This window comes from Gobius niger, assembly GCF_951799975.1.
Source record: "Gobius niger genome assembly, chromosome: 15".
In the NCBI taxonomy this organism is placed as follows: domain Eukaryota; kingdom Metazoa; phylum Chordata; class Actinopteri; order Gobiiformes; family Gobiidae; genus Gobius; species Gobius niger.
This window is the reverse complement of record NC_136866.1, coordinates 14,328,140-14,340,586: the sequence shown is the minus strand read 5'-3', so window position 1 is coordinate 14,340,586 and position 12,447 is coordinate 14,328,140. Positions and strand designations below refer to the sequence as shown.

Genomic DNA, 12,447 nt, shown 5'->3' with positions numbered 1-12,447 from the left:
CAGTATGACACTGAATAGTCCATGGCCAGCCTCAGCTCCTCTTGCTCACTTAACCCAATCACTGAGCTTGGCTCTTTCTCAGCTACAGTAGCTGAGTGGCTCTTACAGAAAGAAGAGTGGCTTATTCACCTTTTTCACCTGAAGCCATGGAGTAATACTCTGTAGTCTCACTCCTGCTCTCTCTATCACACCTTGTCAGGCTTTCCTTTAGACCTGATGGTCTGTTTGAGTGGAACAGACAGAAGTCTCTCTTATAAATATTATTGTGTAACCATTTTCGAGGGATTAAGAATATATATGGTCCACTTTTAGAATTTTTTGTTTCAAATAATTATGGTATGATTGTGCTAATCCTATAGAGCCTTAAATAAAAAATAAAAACAGTTCTAAAAGCTCTAATTTTCTACATTGTGAAGTGATTTAACAGGAGTACAGCCCGTCCCTTTCACTTAGGGAGGTAACATAGAGATATTCCTTTAAACCTTGAACAGTGCATATGGCACTGGCATATGGACTTATGTGTGTGCATTTGTACATTTTCCTTCTTTCATAAGTGTGAAACAAAATTCAACTATTGTCCGGTCTCTAAATTAATCAACTCAAATATAGTAACAAAGAAAAGGAGTCATTTACATCGCAGTGCACAGGGATTGATTGTATAGTGCTAGATTGCCTAGTGCTGTGTATAACATCACAGCCTTTTCTCATTTGACAATCCCTTTGATTCACTAACATTGCTTAATGTTTGGCTCATTTGTTGCTTTACCTGGGAAAATGTGCTCAGTGTTGCCCTGAGGGCAGACAGCTCCACAACCATTACTTGCAACAAAACCCTATCAATAACCTCATTATAAAGCACTGCAACAACCATGGATTTGAAGTGTGATTTAGAGGCCTCACAATAAGCTCAACAATAAGATCCGTATTTGTGCTCAGCCTGCTGTAATAGGGATTACGACCTGGTGCCTGACCTGTGGTCAGGGCAAACAGACAAACACCTGGTGCAGGTCATCTCCCACAGAAACTGGCACTGTGCGACTCATCACCTTCCCAACTGCAGCTATAAGGAGCAATATGTGGTGGTCCTGTACCCAGTGTAACATGGGGAGTCGTGTTCAATGCCCTGAGCGAATTATCTCTCTGGCACCCCTCACTGGAAATGCAAAAGTAGGACAATTTGAAGGCAATGAGCGTTAATTGGACTTGCTTTTTTTCCCATCATATTTATTTGACCCAATCACAGTCAGTACATAACCAGGTCAAAACTCTGTGATCACTAGCCGCGTTTGATTGAGATACACATTGTTAAAAAGCTTAAAATGATTTCTGTATATTGCCCATATGTTGTCTGTTTTACTTCATGTAGTCAAGGATAAAACAGAGGAAATGTCCAGTAGTTACAACTACCAGTGTGATCAAAGGTTTTTGAGAGTTTACTCCTGGATAGATTCCAGAAATATCTTATCACCACTGATGAGCAGTTTGGTTTGAAAAGTCAACATGGAACTTTGAGCCCTACAACAATGCAGGTTAGACAGGGAACTGTGATATCAAGTTCTTTTTATGTGACACATGGGATGAAGAAGGGTGGGATTTTGTCACTCATGCTCTGTAACCTTTACATGAACAGTCTTTCCCAAAGATTGGAAAACTGTAAGACCAGCCTGATAGGGGAAAGACTGTTAAACCATCTACTTCATGCTGATGACCTGTTCATCATGTCACCCTACTCTGCAGGCCAAAATCAGCTCTGAATATGGTGGTAACTCTAAAAGAGTGCAGTGATGGCTGTGAGGCCTCGACAGCAGCGTAAGGCAGTATTTCCTGTGTTCTACTTGTCTGCTTCCAATTGAAACCATTCCACTCAGGGTGGAAATTTGTAGTGCAAGCCCGTGTTTCCCAACCAGGGGTACAATTATTTCAGATTGAAAAAGAAGAAAAAACATACTTTTTAGTACTTGGAAATTGTTTAAAAGGAAAATCAATAAGAAGATACTTAGCAGAAAAAGGTGTTTCAGAGTATTTGAAACATACATGTTTAAGAGGCTTTGATTTGAACACAACACTGGAGCTTTAGTCACTTTCGGTATGTAGGGATACGTGAAATAGGTGTCTATAATTTGTTAAATTATGTTTTTAAAGTGGTTGGCCAGGCTTTTTGGCTCTCATTTATCAAACTTGCGTACGGTGAAATCAGGTGCGCTCAAATCCTACATCAAGTCAGGAAATGGTGTACACAATACACCAATTTTAACCAAACACTAAACAGCGCAGGAAAACAGTTTAACAGCATGGATTGCATTGCTACATTGCATATAATCCTCATTGGTGATTTATACATGAAACAAGGCTACAGCGTTAATACCATAAAACCATATGTTTACATACAATTTATGAAAAGACACAGTTGCATTTTTTTCTCACTGTCTGACATGAAACCAGAATGAAATTTTATTTTAATTAGGCCAAGCAGAATTGTAAATATTATTTCTATTTGCTAAATGCCAGTGGGATGAGAGAGAGATTTTTTTAGAAATGTTTTTGTTACTTTTTACAAAGTCAGACGTTTAAGTACACTAAGATTACTATACTTTTAAACAATTTGGGAAAGCCCAGATGACGATGTTATGACCTTGGAAGCAGAAGTCTGGTTCATCCTTTGGTGCAAGTTCATTGGTTAAAACAAAGATGGAAATGTCCAGTCATCATACAGATCAGAAAGAAGGCGGGTTTTGTGTCCCAGAGATGAACGTGCTGTGTCTGAAATGTGAATATCAACCCGAGAACAAATGCAAAAGACCTGGTGAAGATGTGAAGATGTCATTATCCAGAGTGAAGCAAGTACTGTACCAACATAGGCTGAGAGGGAACTCTGCCAGGAAGAAGCCCTTACTCCAAAAGAAACATCGAAAAGACAGATTGGAGATTGAAAATAAAAAAAGGATACAAACTTGAATTTTTTGAGACATTCTGTGGTCTGAAGGGGACCATGTTTGGCCATAGTGACCATCATTGCATTTGGAGAAAAAAGGGAGAATCTTGCAAGCCTGAGAACACCATCCCAACTGTGAAATACAGGGGTGGCAGCATCATGCTGTGGGGTTGTTTTGCTGCGAGAGGGACTGGTGCTCTTCACAAAATAGATGACATCTTGAAGAAAGAAGAAAGAAAATCTCAAGACATCAGCCAGGAAGTTAAAGCTTGGGTGCAGATGGGTCTTCTTAGTGGACAATGACCCAAAACATGCTGCCAAACTGGTTACAAAGTGGCTTAAGGATAGCAAAGTCAATGTTTTGAAGTGGTCATCACAAAGTCCTGATCTCAATCCAGCTGACAATCTATAGGCAGAACTGAAAAGGCATGTGGCTCAGTTACACCAGTTCTGTTTGGAGGCAAGGCCGTGTGAACCCAGGGTGCTGAAGGTGCTGCAGTACCCCCTGATGGATAATTTGTGTATTGCAAGTAATATTAGTAGATGGCGAAATAAGCACAGAAAAAGCGTTTTTGGGACAATCTTGTCCCTAAGCACCCCCTAACTAAAATATGCTCTGTTTGGAGGAAATTTGTATCAAAATTCTAGAGAAGCTTGTTGAAGGAAATCCAAAACGTTTGACCCAAAATGTACAGTTTAAAGGCAATGCTACCAAATATTCATGTTATTTGTGTTAACTTTTGGTTTTGTAAAAAGTAACAAAAATATTTATAAAGAATTATATCTGTCATTTTTCTGGAATTTAGCAAATAGAAATAATTTTCACAATTCTACTTGATCTAAAAGACAGAGAGAAAAAATGCAAATGGGCAGACTTTGATTCAATGTTGCGCTGCATCAACATGCTCCTCTATGCCACGGGTCCGAGCGCAGATGCTCAGCCCGGACCAGAGACACTAGAACCTGGGCAGCAGGTTGTATTTAACACAGAGACCGTGGTAGCCATAGTGCAAACGTGTGGCATCAAACAAATCCTTAGACAGCACCACAGCTTTCTCCGGCCTGGACGGGTTCGTAAAGTCCTGCTTTGAGCGGCAGGCACAGGGTCATAAATGCCACGCGCCCTCTTGCATATAATCTCAATACACCAAAACATACACCATTTCTGTGCACAGTGTTGATAAATGAGGGCCACTGTGTCTAAACTACCACCGCAGCAGAGAGCTGTGGTTTGCGCTCCATCACTATGTACTTATCTGTAAGACACATTACCATTAGGATGAGGTAGGGGTAACCATATGTTGCAGCTTTTCATTTTGAAGTGATATGCATTTCTTATTGAATCATTTGCTTCTCACTTTCTTCAAGTGCTACAAAGGTACGTATAATACCTGGATGGGGTATGTTTTGGATAAAGTGCATTACAGTTTTCAGTGTTCCTACAGGACATTGATTCACTCACTTGATCTCTAGTTCTTAATAGACAATAGCTCCCTGAGGTGACAGCACAATGGCATTGGTCTCACACAAACATACACTCACACAGATTGCACTTGCCAAAAGAAAAGGTTTTGTCCACAATGCTGTTGTGGGAGCATTTCTAATCATTATCAATTGATCACAGCATCGGAAACAACCTTTATGGGAATCAGAAATGAGTGAATACGTAACATGGTCATTGTTTGGACATTTATATTCAGTAGTTTGATCTTCATTAATCCTTGTAAGGCAGGTCATTCTTAAATATCCAGATTCGCCAGACAGTAGCCACAGTTTTTGAAAAAACAAAGGGCTTTGTGATACTTTTTCTCCCCTTGTGTTGCCTTTGCTGTTGATGGGCCTTGTGAATGCAGATCATAGTGTGTATGTACAATCTAGGAGGTCTGAATTTTCTACATAATAGGTATTATAGTGTGTTTAATATGTGTGATCAAATCTTTACTTTCACACATGCTAAATATTGTATGAGTAAAATGTAATTTGCTGTTGGTTTGAAAACACAAGTAATAATGCTGCGTTACAGTTCCTCGGAGGTCGGAACCAATGGCCACTTGTAGAAGAGATTCATAGCGACGACGGTAGGGGCTGCCATTGGCCGCCATTGCTGTAGTACCTCCAAATAGTGGCGGCAGAACAAGCTAGTTTTACATTGCATAGCATTGGACTTTAGACATGTTCTAAACATCTGTAAAGCCCGGTGCCTATTTTTTAAAGGGGACTAGGCTGGTTTTCATAAGAAACATTTTAGAAATCTCGAATACTAATGAGGGCCAGACTGACCGAACTACACGTCAAGCAAGGGTCGAGTCTACAGTGAAGATCCCACCCTTATGCCCTTTTTAGGAACATGCTTCGTCAGAGCTGGAGAGGAGGAGTCTGTAAATCCACCAAGATTTCCCCCTCGAACGTGGTCAACGGGGAGGAGTGAGTAATGAGGGTCTATTAATATCTATGGTCGGAACACAGAGATGGGAAAGATGTTTTTCCTAATATACAGGACTCAAGTTGTCAAATTGATAGTGTGGCATATTAAAAAAAAGTAAGCTATGAAAGTGGAAAAAAAATCAGACAACATTTGGACATTTGGCCCTAATTAAGTTATTAAAATCAGTGGTTCTATAAATAGTGTTACAAATACATTAGAGACGTGACATTAGCTCTTGTTGTCATTAGCGGTGGACGTTATCATTATTACAGTCAATTTTAGTATAACCACAGAGGCTCAAGCGCTGCAGAAGCTATAGGGGACACAGCAGGTGGGCAGTTGGACAGTTCAAGAAATGTAAAAGATATTGTAGTAAATTGGGCATGAGAGAGATTCAATCCAACTTTCCGTGAAGGAATTTGGATTGAATCTGGATGTGAATTTGTGAGGGCAACTGGAACACAGTATCAGAACTACTACACCCTATGGTCCCTGTGGAGAAATCTCTCTGATCATATGAGGGGAAATGTGCTCTAGATATAAGCCTGTACTTTGTCAGGGTTGGCAGTTAAACATTCTGGAGAACACTCAAGTACAGAGAGTCAGAAGAATTGAAAAATGGTGCCTCTGTTGTGAAGCTCAACGTAGCTTGTAGCTTGAACAACAAGACCACAGTATCACAAAGAAAGGATGTATATAGTAGAGCAGTTTTTGTTCCGACTATATCATGTCAAAAACTGTGTCGAATCAAGGCTGAACTAAGCCAAACAGAGATGGACACCAGAAGAATAATCATCTCTTAATCATCTCTTACCTGCAGATAATGACACGTGCGTGTTTTGAGGTCGGTGTGCATCATGGGCTTATCCAGATTTAGAGATGACTTCCTGTAGTGCTCTTTTGCCTCCCTTACTGTTAACGTGGACCAGGAACTCCTCTTCATGAACTTGCCCTCTGGCACCATGGCCATGCTCTCACAGGCCGAACACTTGACATCATTATTACTTTTGGAAGCCTTGAGCGAGTGGTCTCCGAAGTGATGGCTGTGCATGTGGTCGGGATAGCAATGATGTTCGCCGTGGTGCCGGGACATGACGCTGGCGGGACGGTACGTGCTGTCACTGTCTAAGTTATCATCTGAACTCCACCAGCCTCCTGAACGTTGCCTGCGCTCTTTGCTCTTGCTCCTTTTGCTCCCATGTTTTGAGGGGTGATGGCCGTGATGGTGATAGCTTCCTGCTCCTCCTCCGCTGCCTATGCTCTCGCCTCTTGTGCCATTCATCTTGGAGGGTCCTTCAAGGGAATGGGACTTTGTGAAGAGCTTTTGTACCGAATGAACAAGGTGTCTGATGCGGCCAGGGCTCTCACTGCGTTGCTCTGTGGTGCGCTGGTATTGTAACGTGTGGAAGCCATCGCGGTGTAGAGGCAGTTGTTTCTCAAACTGGTCCAACAGGTTGGCGGGAAGTCGGTTGCTCTTGGAGCCCAGGTGGTGAGAGGAAACGATAGCCACAGCTGGGGATGTGGCCGAGGCCGTGATCGCTGCACATTCGTCTCGCGTCGCTGAGTCATAGAACTGAGAGCTGTAGTGCATGCGGGGAAAAGTGCTGCTGGAGATGTGTTCGCTTGGGGCAGGTGGAGCCATCAGGACCGGGGACAGCATGCAGTCAGAGTGGATGGAGCTCCGCGGAGAGTAGCGCTGGTGGAAGTCCATAGGGCAGCTCTCCGTGGGGCTGAGCAGGTAGGATGTATGGCGGGACTCGGGGCCATGATGTGAGTGGATCTCATGAACATGAGGGTCATAGTCCAAGCCGTGGGCTAAAGGGATCTGGTGCTGGGAGCGGCTCCCCGATAAGCCCTTCATGTTCCGGCCCGAATGGGGGCGCCTGCCTTCATGGAACTTTGGAGACGGGGACCAAGGGGAACACTTCTGATCTGTTTCAAAAGACACAGAAAAAAGAAAAAAAAGCGTTATAGTGCAGCCAGGATTAACACAGAAAATCCTTTTTCATATTTTTTTTGACTCAAATAAACTCTAGGAATATGTGGTGATGCTATCTCAAACTCAACAGTCCACCATCAATGTAATAGAACTGTGTTACTATTACATTTACAATGCTATCCCAAGTCCAGGGTACTTTTTCTCCGTCTTTGCAAAGAGTTTGCAAATATTTGTATTGTTTATTCAAACATGTGTACACAAACCCACAGTATGCAACAAGAAAACTAGCCCACAAATAAAGCATTGTTTGCACTTTTCACGATACCTGCCATTGCCCTGTAATTAATGACTTTAAGTTCTCTGTAGCAGGAAAACCCCCAGTCTGGAGCGCAGCGGGCAGCTTACATAACGACTGGAATCTCACACTCGTTTCAAAGGAGCCAGAAATAAAATGCACTGTTGTCAAGGCAACCACTGCTGAAAATCCAGGAACTGTAATGGGATTTTCAAGGTTGTTTGGGGTGGATCCTATGTACCCCCAAAAGACGACATACAGAGAGTACTCCATGTGATAGAGACACCAGAGGCAGCATGTCTCCAGTGGTGAATACTGTACAGCGGTGCTAACATTTTTTTCTCGTATTTGATATTTTAATCAGGGAAGATCAATTTTGAAAAATGTACAATGTACAATAGTGAAATGGTCAAGGTTTAAATTTAGAGATTGATTGTCAGAAGGAGATGGAAAAGCTGATGTTTGTGCTGCTGCGGTGGAGATGGGGCAGTGAAGGCATTTTGTTGTTTGTAAAGAATATTACACAAACATAATTGCAACCACTCTGATTTGCTAATTGTAACTATTCAAATTGCGATTTTGATTTGATTGGGATTAATTATGCAGTCCTATCAGGCAGACAACGACTGACAGGTGACAAGAGTCAGTAATGAAGGAGTATGCTTTAGCTTCTTTTTGTTACACATTTTGTATCCTGAAATCACAGTGAAAATCCGGTAAAGGCTCAGCAGTTCTGGAATTCTCCCACACAAACAGCTGTTAAGTCGAGTGTGGCCCACTGTCAGTCAGATCTGCTGTGTCTCTATCACCACAGGATCCTGATTACACTCTCCAGTGTCGGGGTGATTAGGCCATAATCAGACATTTAGAAACTAATCTTTTCAATTTGATTGAATTTATCACATTGTACTGCGTCTTTGTCTTGGTACAGCTTCAACTGATTGTTACTATACTGTAGTAGGCTCCTCGCTTGGAAAAGCTGCCAATATTTGTGTCTTATTAAATCTGTGAATTGGATGTTTGAAGTGTCATACTCAGTGCCAATTCGACAAACGAAAAGTGATATTTACAGTGTCAACTTACTCAAGTAAACTGAAGAAGCTGATTTCAGCGTTGAGCAGAAGGCATTATCTGACCTCTATAGTATGGCCATCAGGAGTTTCATATACATCAACTTACAGTATGACAACACAAGAGCCCGCAGAGGCTTGTGTCATCCAGGATTTGCAGTAGACTGTCCTGCCGCATCTCTACACTTTACATAGCGGCCGGAGTACTTTGGACTGCGGGGGAGGTGAGGTGCCACTGAGGCGGGGGGGGGAGCTTTAAAAAGACCTGGCAGTGTCATCGCCTGGAGTCTGCAGGGCCCACAGGCACAAGCATAAGGGGAGGATGGGTCTCGCCGCTCTATCTTGGACAATAACACCCACTTCTCTCTGTTGGAAGAGCACCTTTTAGTCAGGCTCATCCGCCGGAGCTGAACCAGGAGCTGTTTCAAGTGTTTCCCACTTGAACACACAGCCATTTGGCTCATGTCGATTGGAAAGCATTTAAACTCCAGTTTGAAAAAAGTACACAATGCTTTAAACTACAGTTAAATAATATACTGACGTCACTGCTTTATGGAATTTGATTGCCATAATTTTAGAGAGAGGTCAGGAGCGTATGTGCCATTGGTGAGCTTTTTGAGAGGAGGTGAGAGGAGGAGAGGTGAGAGAAGGAGAGGGGAGAGGAGAGAGGAGGTGAGAGGAGGTGAGAGGAGGAGAGGTGAGAGAAGGAGAGGAGAGAGGAGGTGAGAGGAGGAGAGGAGAGAGGAGGTGAGAGGAGGAGAGAGGAGGAGAGGTGAGAGAAGGAGAGGTGAGAGAAGGAGAGGAGAGAGGAGGTGAGAGGAGGAGAGAGGAGGAGAGGTGAGAGAAGGAGAGGTGAGAGAAGGAGAGGAGAGAGAAGGTGAGAGGGGGTGAGAGGAGGAGAGAGGAGGAGAGGTGAGAGAAGGAGAGAGGAGGAGAGGTGAGAGAAGGAGAAGTGAGAGAAGGAGAGGAGAGAGGAGGTGAGAGGAGGAGAGAGGAGGAGAGGTGAGAGAAGGAGAGGAGAGAGGAGGTGAGAGGGGGTGAGAGGAGGATAGAGGAGGAGAGGTGAGATAAGGAGAGGAGAGAGGAGGTGAGAGGGGGTGAGAGGAGGAGAGAGGAGGAGAGGTGAGAGAAGGAGAGGAGAGAGGAGGTGAGAGGAGGAGAGAGGAGGTGAGAGGAGGAGAGAGGAGGAGAGGTGAGAGAAGGAGAGGAGAGAGGTGAGAGGAGAGAGGAGGTGAGAAGAGAAGAGGTGGAGAGAGGAAGAGAGGAGGTGAGAGGAGAGAGGAGGAGAGGAGGTGAGAGGAGAGAGGAAGTGAGAGGAGGAGAGGTGAGAGGAGGAGAGGTGAGAGGAGGAGAGGAGAGAAGAGGAGGTGAAAGGAGGAGAGAGGAGGTGAGAGAAGGAGAGGAGGAGAGGAGGTGAGAGGAGCAGAGGTGAGAGGAGGTGAGAGGAGGAGAGGAGGTGAGAGGAGGAGAGGTCAGAGGAGGAGAGGTGAGAGGAGGAGAGGAGGTGAGTGGAGGTGAGAGGAGGAGAGGTCAGAGGAGGAGAGGTGAGAGGAGGAGAGGAGGTGAGAGGAGGAGAGGTCAGAGGAGGAGAGGTGAGAGGAGGAGAGGAGGTGAGAGGATGAGAGGAGAGTTTCTAGACTCTCTTTCTAGTTTCTCTGTTGGAAGAGCACCTTTTAGTCAGGCTCATCCGCCGGAGCTGAACCAGGAGCTGTTTCAAGTGTTTCCCACTTGAACACACAGCCATTTGGCTCATGTCGATTGGAAAGCATTTAAACTCCAGTTTGAAAAAAGTACACAATGCTTTAAACTACAGTTAAATAATATACTGACGTCACTGCTTTATGGAATTTGATTGCCATAATTTTAGAGAGAGGTCAGGAGCGTATGTGCCATTGGTGAGCTTTTTGAGAGGAGGTGAGAGGAGGAGAGGTGAGAGAAGGAGAGGGGAGAGGAGAGAGGAGGTGAGAGGAGGTGAGAGGAGGAGAGGTGAGAGAAGGAGAGGAGAGAGGAGGTGAGAGGAGGAGAGGAGAGAGGAGGTGAGAGGAGGAGAGAGGAGGAGAGGTGAGAGAAGGAGAGGAGAGAGGAGGTGAGAGGAGGAGAGAGGAGGAGAGGTGAGAGAAGGAGAGGTGAGAGAAGGAGAGGAGAGAGAAGGTGAGAGGGGGTGAGAGGAGGAGAGAGGAGGAGAGGTGAGAGAAGGAGAGAGGAGGAGAGGTGAGAGAAGGAGAAGTGAGAGAAGGAGAGGAGAGAGGAGGTGAGAGGAGGAGAGAGGAGGAGAGGTGAGAGAAGGAGAGGAGAGAGGAGGTGAGAGGGGGTGAGAGGAGGATAGAGGAGGAGAGGTGAGATAAGGAGAGGAGAGAGGAGGTGAGAGGGGGTGAGAGGAGGAGAGAGGAGGAGAGGTGAGAGAAGGAGAGGAGGAGAGGAGAGAGGAGGTGAGAGGAGGAGAGAGGAGGTGAGAGGAGGAGAGAGGAGGAGAGGTGAGAGAAGGAGAGGAGAGAGGTGAGAGGAGAGAGGAGGAGAGGAGGTGAGAGGAGAGAGGAGGTGAGAAGAGAAGAGGTGGAGAGAGGAAGAGAGGAGGTGAGAGGAGAGAGGAGGAGAGGAGGTGAGAGGAGAGAGGAAGTGAGAGGAGGAGAGGTGAGAGGAGGAGAGGTGAGAGGAGGAGAGGAGAGAAGAGGAGGTGAAAGGAGGAGAGAGGAGGTGAGAGAAGGAGAGGAGGAGAGGAGGTGAGAGGAGCAGAGGTGAGAGGAGGTGAGAGGAGGAGAGGAGGTGAGAGGAGGAGAGGTCAGAGGAGGAGAGGTGAGAGGAGGAGAGGAGGTGAGTGGAGGTGAGAGGAGGAGAGGTCAGAGGAGGAGAGGTGAGAGGAGGAGAGGAGGTGAGAGGAGGAGAGGTCAGAGGAGGAGAGGTGAGAGGAGGAGAGGAGGTGAGAGGAGGAGAGGAGAGTTTCTAGAAAAAAAATGATTTTGATCAAAACTAGCTGTTTAGCTTATAGTTAAACTGTCTGCACCTACGGAGATCTTAGCGTCTCCCCTTTCAAACGAGCCACAGCATGTGTCCATAGCTATAACATAGAATATGCTAACCACCGAACTTTGAGGTTAATAGGCAAACAACTGTAAAATGTCACATTTTTATCAAACAAACGCATTTATCTCAATGTTCATGTCAAATGATGTAAAAGCTTTGTTTTTTTATTTGATATTTAAATGCAATATATATTTTAATTCTTCAAAGCGAAGTCCTATGGTGAACTGTAGAGGTCTTACTGTTATATAAAAGTGAAACATTTCATACAGTGACTGTGCTCAGTGTATTCCTTGTTTTCGTGAGTACCGCCGTGTGTTGCTTTTGAACAGCCCCTTTGCGAAACTGCTAACCTGGCCAAGCTTTTACCTGCCAGTTTCCAGAGGAGAGCAAATGAATGGGAAGTGTGATTATCTTGGAAATGAAGAGTTCTCACACACAAATAGGTGGTGGGGGGGGGGGGAATAGCTGTTACTGGGGTCTATTTTTAGTGAAAAGAATGTTTAGATTACATTTGAGCTGGAGAAAATGACATAACCACGGAACGGAATGACAGTGAGGTACATTTTATAAACATTTTCAACAACAGCGATGCACCAAATTAGGGTTGTTTAATTCATTTCTGGTAAAGGGCAATCCTATCCTTTTGAAAAAGTAATATATAAAAATACCAACCAAACTGGATTTGTCTGAAATTAATAAATGTTCCCAGAATGCTAATATCTTTCACACTGCAAGTCCATGAAACATTAATGAGAGCCCCCCCAT

The 12,447-nt window shown here is 44.5% G+C and overlaps 1 protein-coding gene across 5 annotated transcripts in view; it reads right to left on the bottom strand.

Moving 5' to 3' along the window:
* dlgap2b (discs, large homolog-associated protein 2b) overlaps positions 1–12,447 on the bottom strand; it is a 78,955-nt gene that overhangs the window by 22,245 nt on the left and 44,263 nt on the right. For all 5 annotated transcript variants that reach the window (XM_079572662.1, XM_079572659.1, XM_079572660.1 and 2 more), the window contains one exon: positions 6,172–7,289. In XM_079572662.1, coding sequence (XP_079428788.1) covers positions 6,172–7,289 — 1,118 coding nt within the window. The remainder of the gene's footprint in view (positions 1–6,171; positions 7,290–12,447) is intronic.